The 14,655-nt window shown below is 38.6% G+C and overlaps 1 protein-coding gene and 1 pseudogene across 1 annotated transcript; both read right to left on the bottom strand.

Moving 5' to 3' along the window:
- Window positions 1-5,342: 5,342 nt before the first annotated feature.
- Window positions 5,343-10,917, bottom strand: LOC107742389 (protocadherin beta-10-like; annotated as a pseudogene).
- Window positions 10,918-11,174: 257 nt separating this feature from the next.
- Window positions 11,175-13,082, bottom strand: LOC107742390 (protocadherin beta-16-like). Its single transcript, XM_016555335.1, has one exon. The coding sequence runs from the start codon at window positions 13,068-13,070 to the stop codon at window positions 11,175-11,177; it is 1,896 nt and encodes a 631-aa protein (XP_016410821.1). The 5' UTR covers window positions 13,071-13,082.
- Between the last annotated feature and the right edge of the window lie 1,573 nt (window positions 13,083-14,655).

The raw sequence follows: 14,655 nt of genomic DNA on the forward strand, positions 1-14,655 counted from the left end.
ACCACTCCACTGTCAGCATTTACTGATATAAAAGAGGAAACAGGGGATCCACCCACTGTAGTCTCATCTAGAAGATACGAAATACGAGCGTTCTGGTTCCAGTCATCATCTTGGGCACTCAGAGTAAATATGGACAAACCAGGTGGATTGTTTTCAGTAACATATGTATTGTAAACACTCTTTTGAAACCTGGGCGGATTGTCATTAACATCTGATACTTTCAGATTTAAAGTTTTCTGACTAGAAAGCGCAGGAGATCCTGAATCTGTAGCTGTGATTGTGATGTTATATTCTGCCACACGTTCACGATCTAAAGCAGCATCAGTGACTAAAGTGTAATAATTTCGTAGTGAAGAGTTTAGTTTAAATGGAGTATTTCGATCAACTGTACAGACAACGTGACCATTGTCTCCTGCATCTACATCCTTCACACTGACAATGGCAATAGTTGTTCCAACAGTTGCGTCTTCAGAAACAGGGCTTGAAAATGACATAACGCTGATAACTGGTGCATTATCATTTACATCAATTAAATCGACTTTGACTTTAGCAGAGTTTCCTAAACCGCCTTGGTCTTTTGCTTCGATATCAATTTCGTATTTCTTTGCTTTTTCATAATCTAGTACCCCATTTAGTGTTATAACACCATTTTTTTCGTCGATTTTAAAAATGCCGTTTATGTTCCCTTTAAAATTAGCAAAACTGTATGATATTAAGCTATTTGCGCCACTGTCTGCATCACTAGCATTAACAGTTGTAATATAAGTTCCTTTAGGTGAATTTTCTTCTACCGTTGCCCTGTAAACTGCCTGGTTGAATACTGGTGCGTTGTCATTTACATCTAGTACATTCACCTCTATTTTCATATTACCAGATCTCTGAGGGTTTCCTCCGTCCACTGCTGTGAGAATCAGAGACAGTCGTGGATGCTGCTCTCTGTCTAGAGGTTTCTGAAGCACCATTTCAGCATATTTAACACCATCGGGGCGCGAGTGTTGTTTCAGAATAAAATAATCATTTGGTGACATCATATAATTTTGTAATGTGTTTAGACCTACGTCAGGATCATCTGCACCTCCCAGTAAAAAAAGAGCTCCAGGTGTGGCCGATTCACTTATTTCAAGATTAATTTCATCTTTCGGAAATGTTGGCGAGTGATCGTTTACATCCAGTATTTCCACCGTAACATGATGTAGTTCCATTGGATTATCAAGTATTATTTCAAATGTGAAAAGGCTAAATTCCTTCGCATTAGTTAATGCTTTACGAATCATGAACTAAAATTATAAACATTTTATAGCGTTTATTATAGCAGTTTAATGTTATCACGTACGAATATTGTTTCTAAATTTTATGAACAACGTATTATGAACTAAAGTGATTTAATACTGAACAATAGTATAATTATATGTTAAAATGTAATAAATACTGTAAAAATGTAATTATTAGTTCAACTTACGTTAATGGAAAAAAATCATATTGGATACTATTTTTATATAGGACTAGTGAAAAATGTTCTCCGATATTTCCAAGCAAAACTTATTGAATGTAATTTTAATATCACAAAGACTTTATATTATTTTATATTTTATTTTTAAATAACAGTTGATCTTACCATTTCAGAACACTCGCCGGAATCTTCTAAGAAGTTCCTTTCCTTCATTGGGCGCTGCATCGTCTCAGTGAAACTCGGGTCCACCACTAAAACATTCTGTCCACCGAGTGTAGAAAACTTACAGTCACTCTTCCTCGAGTCAGTCGTCATGCACACTTCATAATTATACCCGTGCGGCAGAGTTCCAGTGACTCCTGTGTCTGCGTAATGCGGTGGATAGTACGGTATAACAGGCAGATTGGACTGATATAAGAAGCGAGATTGTCTCCGTCTGTAGATCGCGTTTATGTTTGAGATCGAACAAGCAGCCATGATGAATAAGACCCTCCATAAGAAAACACGATCCAGTGGCTGTCCTCGCGATTGGTAACAATGAATCCTTCTATATGCTTTGTTCACAAACATTTTATAAGTTATATATTCAAATTACAAACTGTAGATGATGTTCCGCAATCAAAATATCCACAAATACATCCAGTTTGTTTGCTATTAGCCAGTGACTGTCTCCATTCATCGACTCTCTTTAGTCTCGTCCACAATCTCCTACCTGCATCACCACAGCTCCACCAACCACTCACTGGTCATTACATGCTTTTCTACAAATCAACAGCGGCCCTTAGAGCTGAAAACGAGAAACAACACTAACAAGCTTTGAAGCGAGATTGTCTCCGTCTGTAGATCTTTACTGATATTATGACAACCACACAGGTGATAAATAGGAAAGAAACTGCAGCCAGAGCTAGAACTAAATAAAAAGTCAGGTTATCATCATATTGTTTTTCATGCGTAAATTCAGTGAACTCTGACAGCACTGCAGGAAAGCTATCAGCCACAGCCACGTTAATGGAGACCACAGCTGAGCGAGAGGGCTGTCCGTTATCCTCCACAACAACAGTGAGTTTTTGTTTCACTGCATCTTTATCAGTCACTTGTCGCACAGTCCTTATTTCTCCATTCTGTAAACCCACACCAAACAGCGCTCTGTCTGTAGCTTTCTGTAGTTTATAGGAGAGCCAGGCATTCTGTCCAGAGTCCACATCAACAGCCACCACTTTAGTGACCAGATATCCAACCTCTGTAGCACGAGGCACAATCTCAGCCACCACAGAAGCACCAGTTTGTACTGGATACAGAACCTGAGGAGCGTTGTCATTCTGATCTTGGATTACAATGTCCAACGTCATATTAGTGCTGAGGGGTGGAGAGCCTCCATCTTGCGCTTTCACACAAACATGAACACTTTTCATTTGCTCGTAGTCAAAACCGCGCAGTGCGTGAACCACTCCACTGTCAGCATTTACTGATATAAAAGAGGAAACAGGGGATCCACCCACTGTAGTCTCATCTAGAAGATACGAAATACGAGCGTTCTGGTTCCAGTCATCATCTTGGGCACTCAGAGTAAATATGGACAAACCAGGTGGATTGTTTTCAGTAACATATGTAGTGTAAACACTCTTTTGAAACCTGGGCGGATTGTCATTAACATCTGATACTTTCAGATTTAAAGTTTTCAGAGCAGAAAGCGCAGGAGATCCTGAATCTGTAGCGGTGATAGTGATATTATATTCTGCCACACGTTCACGATCTAAAGCAGCAGCAGTGACTAAAGAGTAATAATTTCGCAGTGAGGACTGTAGTTTAAATTGAATATTTTGATCAACTATACAGACAACGTGACCATTGTCTCCTGCATCTACATCCTTCACACTAAAAATAGCGACAGTGGTGCCAAGAGGTGCATCCTCACTCACTGGGGTAAAAAATGACATAATACTGATTGTTGGCGCATTGTCATTTACATCAATTAAATCAACTATGACTTTAGCAGAGTCTCCCAATCCACCTTGGTCCTTTGCTTCGATATCAATTTCGTATTTCTTTGCTTTTTCATAGTCAAGATCCCCAGTTAGCTTTATAACACCAGTGCGTTCATCCAACTCAAAAATCTCGCTGATGACTTTCATGTTCGTAAAGCTATACGAGACTAAACTGTTTGTCCCACTGTCTGCATCACTAGCATTAACCGTAGTTATATAAGTTCCAGTAGGTGAATTTTCTGCTACTGTTGCTTTGTAAACTGATTGGTTGAATACTGGCGCGTTGTCATTTGCATCTAGTACATTTACCTCTATTTTGACGTTACCTGATCTTTGAGGGTTTCCTCCATCGATTGCTGTGATAATAAGAGACAATCGTGGCTGCTGCTCTCTGTCTAAGGGCTTCTGGAGAACCATTTCAGCATATTTGACCCCACCTTGTCGTGCATGCTGTTTTAAAATAAAATTATCATTCTGTGATATGATATAATTTTGGATACAATTAAAGCCCACATCAGGATCATCTGCGCTTCCCAGTTGGAAACGAGCTCCAGGTGTGGCCGTTTCACTTATTTCAAACTGAATTACATCTTTCGGAAATGTTGGCGAGTGATCGTTTACATCCAATATTTCCACCGTAACATGATGTAGTTCCACTGGATTATCAAGTATTATTTCAAACGTGAAGCTGCACGGAGTGGTTTCAGCGCAAAGCTGCTCTCGGTCAATTCTCTCCTTTACAACCAAGATCCCTTTGTCTGTTTTCAGCTCTACGTACTCAGTGCTGTCGCCAGACACGATACGAGCCCGACCCGAGCGCAGTCTTTGAACATCCAGACCAAGATCATGAGCTATATTCCCGATAAGCGACCCTTTCTTCATTTCCTCTGGAACCGAGTAACGAATCTGTGCGTTTATGTTTGAGATCGAACAAGCAGCCATGATGAATAAGACCCTCCATAAGAAAACACGATCCAGTGGCTGTCCTCGCGATCGGTAACAATGAATCCTTCTACATGCTCTAATGCTCACAAGCATTTTTACGTATTCAAATTACAAACTGTAGATGATGTTCCGCAGTCAACGTACCCACGAATACATCCAGTTCCTTTGCTATTAGTCAGTGAATGTCTCCATTCATCGACTCTCTTTAGTCTCCTCCAGAATCTCCTACCAGCATCACCACAGCTCCACCAACCACAGGCGATCACCTTGCGTTTCTACAAATCAACAGCGGCCCTTAGAGTTAAAAACGGGAAACAACAATAATAAAAGCTATGAAATGTCCCAGAACTAGAACTGCATTGCATTCCATTATTTGATCTTGATTAAAGGATTAAAAACACCCCTACAGAACTATATATATTAAGACAAACACGAAATAACCATCCATTGTTAACGTAAATGTTAATCTTACTGTACACTGAAAAGTAAAGATAATAGTTTTGAAAAATCATTTCATGTTAATATTACACATTACAGATGTGCCTTTACAGACAAAAACGTATAGCCCTAAAAGCTACTTAAAGACTTAAAGCGTAAGACAAGGTTCAGTTCGTTAACATTAGTTGTTGTTGCATTAGGCATGAACTAATAACAGGGCATACATTTACAGATTTTATTAATCTGGATTCATGTAATTACTATACTATTACTTTTTCATTTAAACGATTGCTCAAATTATTGACTAAAGTTAATATGTCCAACTTGAATTGTTAAAAGTATTACTATATTTAGAAATGTACCCATATCAATAACTGCTTTTAAAAATCAGATTGTTTTTAGTTATTTTAGCGAATGCATTACGTAATGTTAATTAATTTAACCTTATTGTAACGTGTTATAGATTTACCATAGCTTAACATACCAGTGTTACTAACCACAATTCATTGTATGTAATTTTAATTTTATATGGACTTTTTAAGAACAGGTGATCTTACCATTTCAGGCAACTCGGGGTCCTCTAAGTGTTTTGCCTTGATCGCGTGCTGCATCGTCGCAGTCAAACTCGGGTCCACGACTGAAACATTCTGTCCACCGAGTGTAGAAAACTTACAGTCACTTTTCCTCGAGTCAGTCGTCATGCAAACTTCATAATTATATCCGGGCGGCAGAGTTCCAGTCACTCCTGTGTCTGCTAATGCGGTGGATAGTACGGAAATAACAGGCAGGTTGGACTGATATGAGAAGCGAGATTGTTTCCATCTGTAGACCTTTACTGGTATTATGAGAACCACAGAAGTAATAAACAGGAAAGAAACAGCGGCCAGTGAGAGAACTAAATAAAAAGTAAAGTTGTCGTCATATAGTTTTTCATGCGTGAAGTCTGTGAGCTCTTACAGCACTTCAGGAAAGCTGTCAGCTACATTAATGGAGACCACAGCTGAGCGAGAGGGCTGTCCGTTATCCTCCACAACAACAGTGAGTTTTTGTTTCACCGCATCTTTATCAATCACTTGTCGCACAGTTCTTATTTCTCCATTCTGTAAACTCACTTCAAACAGCGCTCTGTCTGTAGCTTTCTAGAGTTTATAGGAGAGCCAGACATTCTGTCCAGAGTCCACATCAACAGCCACCACTTTAGTGACCAGGGCTCGTATTCACAAAACATCTTAAGGCTAAAAGTAGCTCATAACTCGCCGATTTAGGAGAAAATCTTAAAAATAATGGGCGGGGCAGTCCTAAATTTAGGACTCCTAAATGTTTGCTCTAAGAGTATTTCACAAAGCATTTTAGCACTAAAACTAGCTCCTAAATCTGTGAAACGTTAGGAGTAGTGAAGAGGACTCGTAAGTCACTAAGACCGAACCACAAACTATCCTAAAATGGCTGTTGCCGGCAATCTGCCTTGGAATATAAACATTTTCGAAACATTTGACGATAATGAGCTTTTTAAAAAAAAAGGTATATCGCCTTAATCGTGGGGGTGTTGTGACTGTTGTAGAACTTTTCGGGGACAATTTTCCTTTGATTAGCCTATATCCATGTTTTCATTAGCCAGTTGGCCAAGAAGTAACAGCTCGTCTTGCGTCCAGTCTGGTTTTCTTTTACGTTTGCATGTCTTACTATCAGCCATGATTATTCCACTCTGTTAATTAAAAGGCTGTCTATATGCATATTCGCTAATTGTTTGCAAGAAGCATACATGTAAGAGGCTGACAATTAGCTGAACATACACTTGTTTAATTAGTGACTCTTAGCTTGCATTTTAAAATATTTATTTGAATATGGCAATTAACATATTTATTTTTAACCTTTATTTGAATATGGCAACATAAAATCATGCTCTACAATATTTCTATGTGTAAATCTCTTGACAGAGCCTGCCCCTATATCAGCCAGTCACTGTGTGCACAATTAGTAAGCATGCTGACACCATCCATAGCAACAAGGTCATTCCCGCCCTTACTCTTAGCTTAAGACTTCTCTCTATTCCTTAGTAAAAGTATGTCTCAGCAGCTTTGTGAATTGGTTTTAAGAGAAAACACTTAGCTAAAAACTTTTACTGCTATTTAGGAGAAGTCTTAATGGTAAGATAAAATGTTTTGTGAATACGGGCCCAGATATCCAACATCTGCAGCACGAGGCACAATCTCAGCCACCACAGAGGCACCAGTCTGTACTGGATACAGAACCTGAGGAGCGTTGTCATTCTGATCCTGGATATTGATATTGATAGTTATTGTCACTTCAGAGCTCAAGGGCAGGGATCCTTCATCTCGAGCTTTCACGTTAAAGGCAAACCATTTCAACTGTTCAAAATCAAATGATTTAACTGCATGAATAGTGCCAGTATGTGAATCTACAGATACGAGAGAACTTAGCGGTGCACCACCCATGTCTTCATCCTTCAGGAAGTAGGACAATTGCGCATTGGGACCCCAGTCAGCATCATTTGCTTTAACAGTCATTATAGTCAGACCAGGAGAATTATTTTCACTAACAAATGTTTTATATTCCTCGAACTCGAATACTGGCGGATTGTCATTCACATCAGATATTTTTACATTAAGCGTTTTGTTAGCGTGGCGCACATTAATTCCTTGGTCTGACACCAAGATCGTTATGTTATATTCAGCAAGACTTTCTCGATCAAGCATATCATCAGTAACTAAACTATAATAGTCCGTGAGAGATGACTCAATTTTAAACGGTGTATTTTGATTTATTGAGCACTGAACAAGGCCATTTTTACCAGAATCTGCGTCCTCTACGTTAATGACGGCTACAGTTGTTCCCACTGGGGAATTTTCAGGAAGGGTGTTTGAGAACGACATCAGCTGTATGGTTGGAGAATTGTCATTCTCATCAATTACATCTATGACAATTGTGCAAGTATCTGAGAAGCCTCCTTTATCCTTTATCATAATCTAAATGATCAAGAAGTCTATGATCTCACCTGTATCTGTGCTTATCCCGAAAAGCTCACTTGCTTCTTTGGTAGCAAGAGCAAAGGAATAGGAAACCTGGCCATTTACACCTTCGTCAGCATCAGCAGCACTAACAGTACCGATAACAGTACCAGCAGGTGAATTCTCTCTAACTTCAGTTTTAAATACTGACTGTTTACACACTGGAACATTATCATTAACATCCAGAACAGTAACGTGAATTTTTACAGTGCCTGATTTCTGAGGTGACCCACCATCAGTTGCCACAAGAACCAATTTAATCTCATCGCATTCCTCTCGGTCTAGTTCTCGTTGTAAAACCATCTCAATGTATTTGCTGCCATCAGTCTGACTATGAACCTCCAGTTTAAAACTATCAGTTGAATGTAGATTATAATTCTGTATACCATTTAGACCTACATCTGTACCTATGGCGCTATCTAAAGGAAACCTAAAACGGCATTTTCAGCTATTTTCAAATTAACATTTTCTTTCAGAAATAACGGAGCATTATCGTGCACCTCAACTGTGACTCGATGGAGTTGGAGAGGGTTTTCAACGATAAGATCAAAGCTGAAGCTGCAAGGCGTCCAGAGCTCCTCGCGATCTATCCTTTCTTTAACTACTAGAGTCCCTTTGTCTCTGCTCAGATCGACATACTGTCGTCCGCCCTTTGTAACGACGCGAGCTTTTCCAGATATGAGTCTACTTATCTCTATCCCCAGATCCTTGGCGATGTATCCAACGAATGATCCCTCTGGCATTTCCTCCGTGATGGAATATCTCGCATTGCAATATGACGTCCACTCCGTAAAAGCAGAGAATGAAAAACACAATCTACCATTTTTAATGTGTGGAAACCATCCATGGATTGTGTGAATTGATCGATAAACTTAAGAAAACCATCCTGAGAAGCTGTGTCTTCAAACGATGTTGGATCAAGTGTGAAAAGCCATTAAAATCCTAAATCCGCAATAAAGCATTTGTGTTCTTTCCATCAGAAAAACGCTCTATATGCCCAACCTACAAACACGTCAGTAAGTGACTGGCAATACAGACTACTGAGCAAAGAAGAGCTCTACTCAGATGTTAATCAACAGGGGCACTCAGAGCTCTAAAGTTGCAAATACAAGACCAACAGCATCACTACGACCGTTACAAGCCAAAATTATGACATCAATACCACAAGAAGAAGAAGAACAATAATAATAAACTGCATTGTATTAGTGTGTGTGTGTGTGTGTGTGTGTGTGTTTGTCCGTCCGCTGACCATTTCAGCACCATCGGGATGAACAGCACCCGAAGAATTCAACAATGAATTGATAGTTTTCAGTCACGTGACTGGTTCGAAGACCTGGCGGACAAAACATCCATAGAACTGCAGCACAAGCCAGTCAATTTTCCATCTGTTTCTAATCCAAACATATTTAGATTATCTCTCAAAAGAATAAAACAAAGATATGTGAACAAAATAAAAGTACTGGCCATTAACAATCCAATCACCCACCGCAATATTTCAATCACTAAAAATAGCGGGACATTCTAAAACATTTAATGTGAAAACACTTAAAGTGCCTTTAAAACAGTGATATTAAAAGATAAAATTCAGTATACTCCTTATTGATGCGTGCTTTACACAGGCACGCAAATGAGCCTGGAACATAAACGCAATGCGTTAAATGGTTAAGCGTCTTCTTTATAATGGTTTTCTATGGGAAAATTTTAATATTAAACTTTGCACATGGCGTTTATATTCTGGGTTAATCTGCTTACCTGTACAAAGTCTGCATCATCAATAAGTTGTATTCTGAATTTGGCATTTAAATATCACTGTCTTACTACATTACTACTAAATGCAAACCTCATAAAAAATAACTGGCGGTCAGCGGAGGAAAGCATTGTTTTGCCCTCCATGTGGGCGTTCCTGTAAGGGTGTGACGTCAGGTGAAAACTATCAATAGACTGCTCGAATCTCAGACTCTCCTTAAAATTAAAACTTAACAGCAAGTTGAAAATAAAAATAAAAGCGCAGAGCTCTGTGAAATCCATGGATTCCTCAAACTCAAACTCACTGTGTATGTGCTGTATGTGCTGTATGTATGTATGTATGTATGTATATTTTAAAGCCGACATTATCAAACAATTAAATAACATCAACAGGCTGAACAAGCGATTTGTGGTGTAATGGCCATAAAAACATAGAGACAATTATAAATATTAATTGCATCTATTCCTGCAAGGATCTTACCATTTCTTGTTGCTCAGATTTTTCAAGAATGTTCTTTTCCTTCATTGAGCGCTGCATCGTCTCAGTGAAACTCGGGTCCACGACTAAAACATTCTGTCCACCGAGTGTAGAAAACTTACAGTCACTCTTCCTCGAGTCAGTCGTCATGCACACTTCATAATTATACCCGTGCGGCAGAGTTCCAGTCACTCCTGTGTCTGCGTAATACGGTGGATAGTACGGAATAACAGGCAGATTGGACTGATATAGGAAGCTTGATTGTCTCCACCTGTAGATTTTAACTGATATTATGACAACCACACAAGTAATAAATAGGAAAGAAACCGCAGCCAGAGCGAGAACTAAATAAAAGGTTAGACTCTCGTCATAAAGTTTTCCATGCGTAAAGTCTGTGAACTCCGAGAGCACTTCAGGAAAGCTGTCAGCCACAGCCACGTTAATGGAGACCACAGCTGAGCGAGAGGGCTGACCGTTATCCTCCACAACAACAGTGAGTTTTTGTTTGACAGCATCTTTATCAGTCACTTGTCGCACAGTTCTTATTTCTCCATTCTGTAAACTCACTTCAAACAGCGCTCTGTATGTAGCTTTCTGTAGTTTATAGGAGAGCCAGGCATTCTGTCCAGAGTCCACATCAACAGCCACCACTTTAGTGACCAGATATCCAACATCTGCAGCACGAGGCACAATCTCAGCCACCACAGAAGCACCAGTCTGTACTGGATACAGAACCTGAGGAGCGTTGTCATTCTCATCTTGGATTATAATGTCCAAAGTCACATTAGTGCTGAGGGATGGAGAGCCTCCATCTTGCGCTTTCACACAAACACGAACACTTTTCATTTGCTCGTAGTCAAAACCGCGCAGTGCGTGAACCACTCCACTGTCAGCATTTACTGATATAAAAGAGGAAACAGGGGATCCACCCACTGTAGTCTCATCTAGAAGATACGAAATACGAGCGTTCTGGTTCCAGTCATCATCTTGAGCACTCAGAGTAAATATGGACAAACCAGGTTGATTGTTTTCAGTAACATATGTAGTGTAAACACTCTTTTGAAACCTGGGCGGATTGTCATTAACATCTGATACTTTCAGAATTAAAGTTTTCTGACTAGAAAGCGCAGGAGATCCTCAGCCACCACAGAGGCACCAGTCTGTACTGGATACAGAATCTGAGGAGCGTTGTCATTCTGATCCTGGATATTAATAGTTATTGTCACTTCAGAGCTCAAGGGCGGGGATCCTCCATCTCGAGCTGTCACGTTAAAGGCAAACGATTTCAACTGTTCAAAATCAAATGATTTAACTGCATGAATAGTGCCAGTATGTGAATCTACAGATACGAGAGAACTTAGCGGTGCACCACGCATGTCTTCATCCTTCAGGAAATAAGACAATTGCGCATTGGGACCCCAGTCAGCATCATTTGCTTTAACAGTCATTATAGTCAGACCAGGAGAATTATTTTCACTAACAAATGTTTTATATTCCTCGAACTCGAATACTGGCGGATTGTCATTCACATCAGATATTTTTACATTAAGCGTTTTGTTAGCGTGGCGCACATTAATTCCTTGGTCTGACACCAAGATCGTTATGTTATATTCAGCAAGACTTTCTCGATCAAGCATATCATCAGTAACTAAACTATAATAGTCCGTGAGAGATGACTCAATTTTAAACGGTGTATTTTTATTTATTGAGCACTGAACAAGGCCATTTTTACCAGAATCTGCGTCCTCTACGTTAATGACGGCTACAGTTGTTCCCACTGGGGAATTTTCAGGAAGGGTGTTTGAGAACGACATCAGCTGTATGGTTGGAGAATTGTCATTCTCATCAATTACATCTATGACAATTTTGCAGGTATCTGCGAGACCCCCTTTATCTCTCGCTTTAATATTTATTTGATAACTATTTTGAGATTCATAATCTAAATGATCAAGAAGTCTAATTTCACCTGTGTCTGTATTTATCTCAAAAAGCTCCCTTGCTTCTTTGCTTGCAACAGCAAAGGAATAGGAAACCTGGCCATTTACACCTTCGTCAGCATCAGCAGCACTAACAGTACCGATAACAGTACCAGCAGGTGAATTCTCTCTAACTTCAGTTTTAAATACTGACTGTTTACACACTGGAACATTATCATTAACATCCAGAACAGTAACGTGAATTTTTACAGTGCCTGATTTCTGAGGTGACCCACCATCAGTTGCCACAAGAACCAATTTAATCTCATCGCGTTCCTCTCGGTCTAGTTCTCGTTGTAAAACCATCTCAATGTATTTGCTGCCATCAGTCTGACTATGAACCTCCAGTTTAAAACTATCAGTTGGATGTAGTTTATAGCTCTGTATTCCATTTAGACCTACATCTGTATCTATTGCGCTATCCAAAGGAAACCTAGTTCCAGAAATTGCATTTTCACTTACTTCCAAATTAACATTTTCTTTCGGAAATAACGGAGCATTATCGTTTATATCTTGCACCTCAACTGTGACTCGATGGAGTTGGATAGGGTTTTCAGCGATAAGATCAAAGCTGAAGCTGCAAGGCGTCGTTTGCTTACAGAGTTCCTCGCGATCTATCCTTTCTTTAACTACTAGAGTCCCTTTGTCTCTGCTCAAATCGACATACTGTCGTCCGCCCTTTGTTACGACGCGAGCTTTTCCAGATATGAGTCTACTTATCTCTATCCCCAGATCCTTGTCGATGTTTCCAACGAATGATCCCTCTGGCATTTCCTCTGTGATGGAATATCTCGCATTGCAATATATGACGTCCACTCCATAAAAGCAGAGAATAAAAAACACAACCTGCCATTTTGAGTGTCTAGAAACCATCCATGGATTGTGTGCATTGCTCGATAACCTTAAGAAAGCCATCTTGATAAGATGCGTCGTTATACAAAGTTGGAACAAGTATGAATAAACATCATAATCCCAAATACAAAATAACGCATTTACGTTCTTTTCATCGGAAGAACACTGCATATGCCCATCCTCAACAAACGCGTCAATAAGGGATGGACTGCTGAGCAAAAACGCGCTCAACTCAGATGTTAATCAACAGCGGCACTCAGAGCTTCAAAGTCGCAAATACAAGACCAACAGCCTTAATGCGACTGTTACAAGCCAAAGTGCAACATCAGTTCAGGCATTAATCAGTGCCAGGCAATAGCGGGAAAAAGAAAAAAGAAAAAAACAACCATTTCAGCACTATCGGAATGAACAGCACCCGACGATTTTAATCCAGAATACAATGTTAAAGAAGCTCCAACAACTGACAAAAGTAAAGCTTCAGGAAATACACTTAAGAAAAGTCTAAAATCTCATCTTTAGCACTTGACATGTCTTGTTGAAATACTGACTTTAGTTTTTATATTATTATTAGTATTATTATTATTATTATTATTAATTGTATTATTATTATTTAAAAAAATCTTTATTAAATAAATCTTTATAAAATCAATATTTAAAAATCTTTAAAAACTGTTAATTTATTCAGACAAAACGAAAATAATTTGATCAGATAAACTGATTGATTGATTTTTGTTGTTTTCACCAGCTAGCATCATCAAGGAATAAGTCAGTCAACATCTTTACAGTTTTAACATAAAAGTAAGAAAGTAATCAAATTATCAAACATTTATCTTTTAATTCTTGTTTGAATAACATCAACATGTTGTGCTTTGTGCCTGGTTGTACAAGTGAATGTATTTATGGACAGTTGCCCATACAGATTTCCAGGCTTTTTCAGTCTCTATTAGAAAATTAATTATTTAAATATGTACATCACAAGCATGCATCCCAGTTAATTTAGAACAAATACGATTTTTTCTTACCTATAGAAGAATATCCATTATTGGTTCACAGAGGAGAGCATGAAAGACAAAAATGAGATTAAACAAGTTAGGACTGTTCACTTGAAATCTTTAAGGCATTAAAGTTAAAAAAGCATGATATTATGGCCAGCCAAACAAACAAACAAATACATAAATAAATAATAAATAAATAAAAATATAAATAATTTCCCTTTTTAAGGATACTGTATTTTAAAGATATTATTGTAAAAACAATAAATAAATAAATACATACATAAAAAAAATTTTAAAAATCAAGTAAGCTTTACAGATCTTTGTTGGAAGTGGAATACTACAATATTATTACTAACATTCATGCTTGTTCAATAAGCCATAAACAATTATTTATTGCACATGCACATGTGGAACAGTCCTTAACATACTGGCAATTAAAGTCACAGTGACGGTAATGTCCATAATATAAGACACCTAAGACATTGCTACAGAGAGACAGAAAGAACAGCTTCATCCTTGCAGTGGCAAACCACGCATAACCACGTGTCCCCATGTTTGAGAACTTGTTTTGGGGGAAATATCTCACAGCAAGAACTGGCAAAACTAATTCAGTCCATGGATGAGATTATCTGTAGTACTAAAAGCAGCTGGTGGACACTCTATACTGACTGTACTTTTGATATTGACCCTCTTTGTGGTCAGGGACTGATTATTCCAATTCTGTTAGTCAGATGTCTGTGAAATTTGTTCAATTTATGTCT

This window comes from Sinocyclocheilus rhinocerous, unplaced genomic scaffold (assembly GCF_001515625.1).
Source record: "Sinocyclocheilus rhinocerous isolate Xijiao unplaced genomic scaffold, SAMN03320098_v1.1 scaffold1127, whole genome shotgun sequence".
NCBI classification, from domain to species: domain Eukaryota; kingdom Metazoa; phylum Chordata; class Actinopteri; order Cypriniformes; family Cyprinidae; genus Sinocyclocheilus; species Sinocyclocheilus rhinocerous.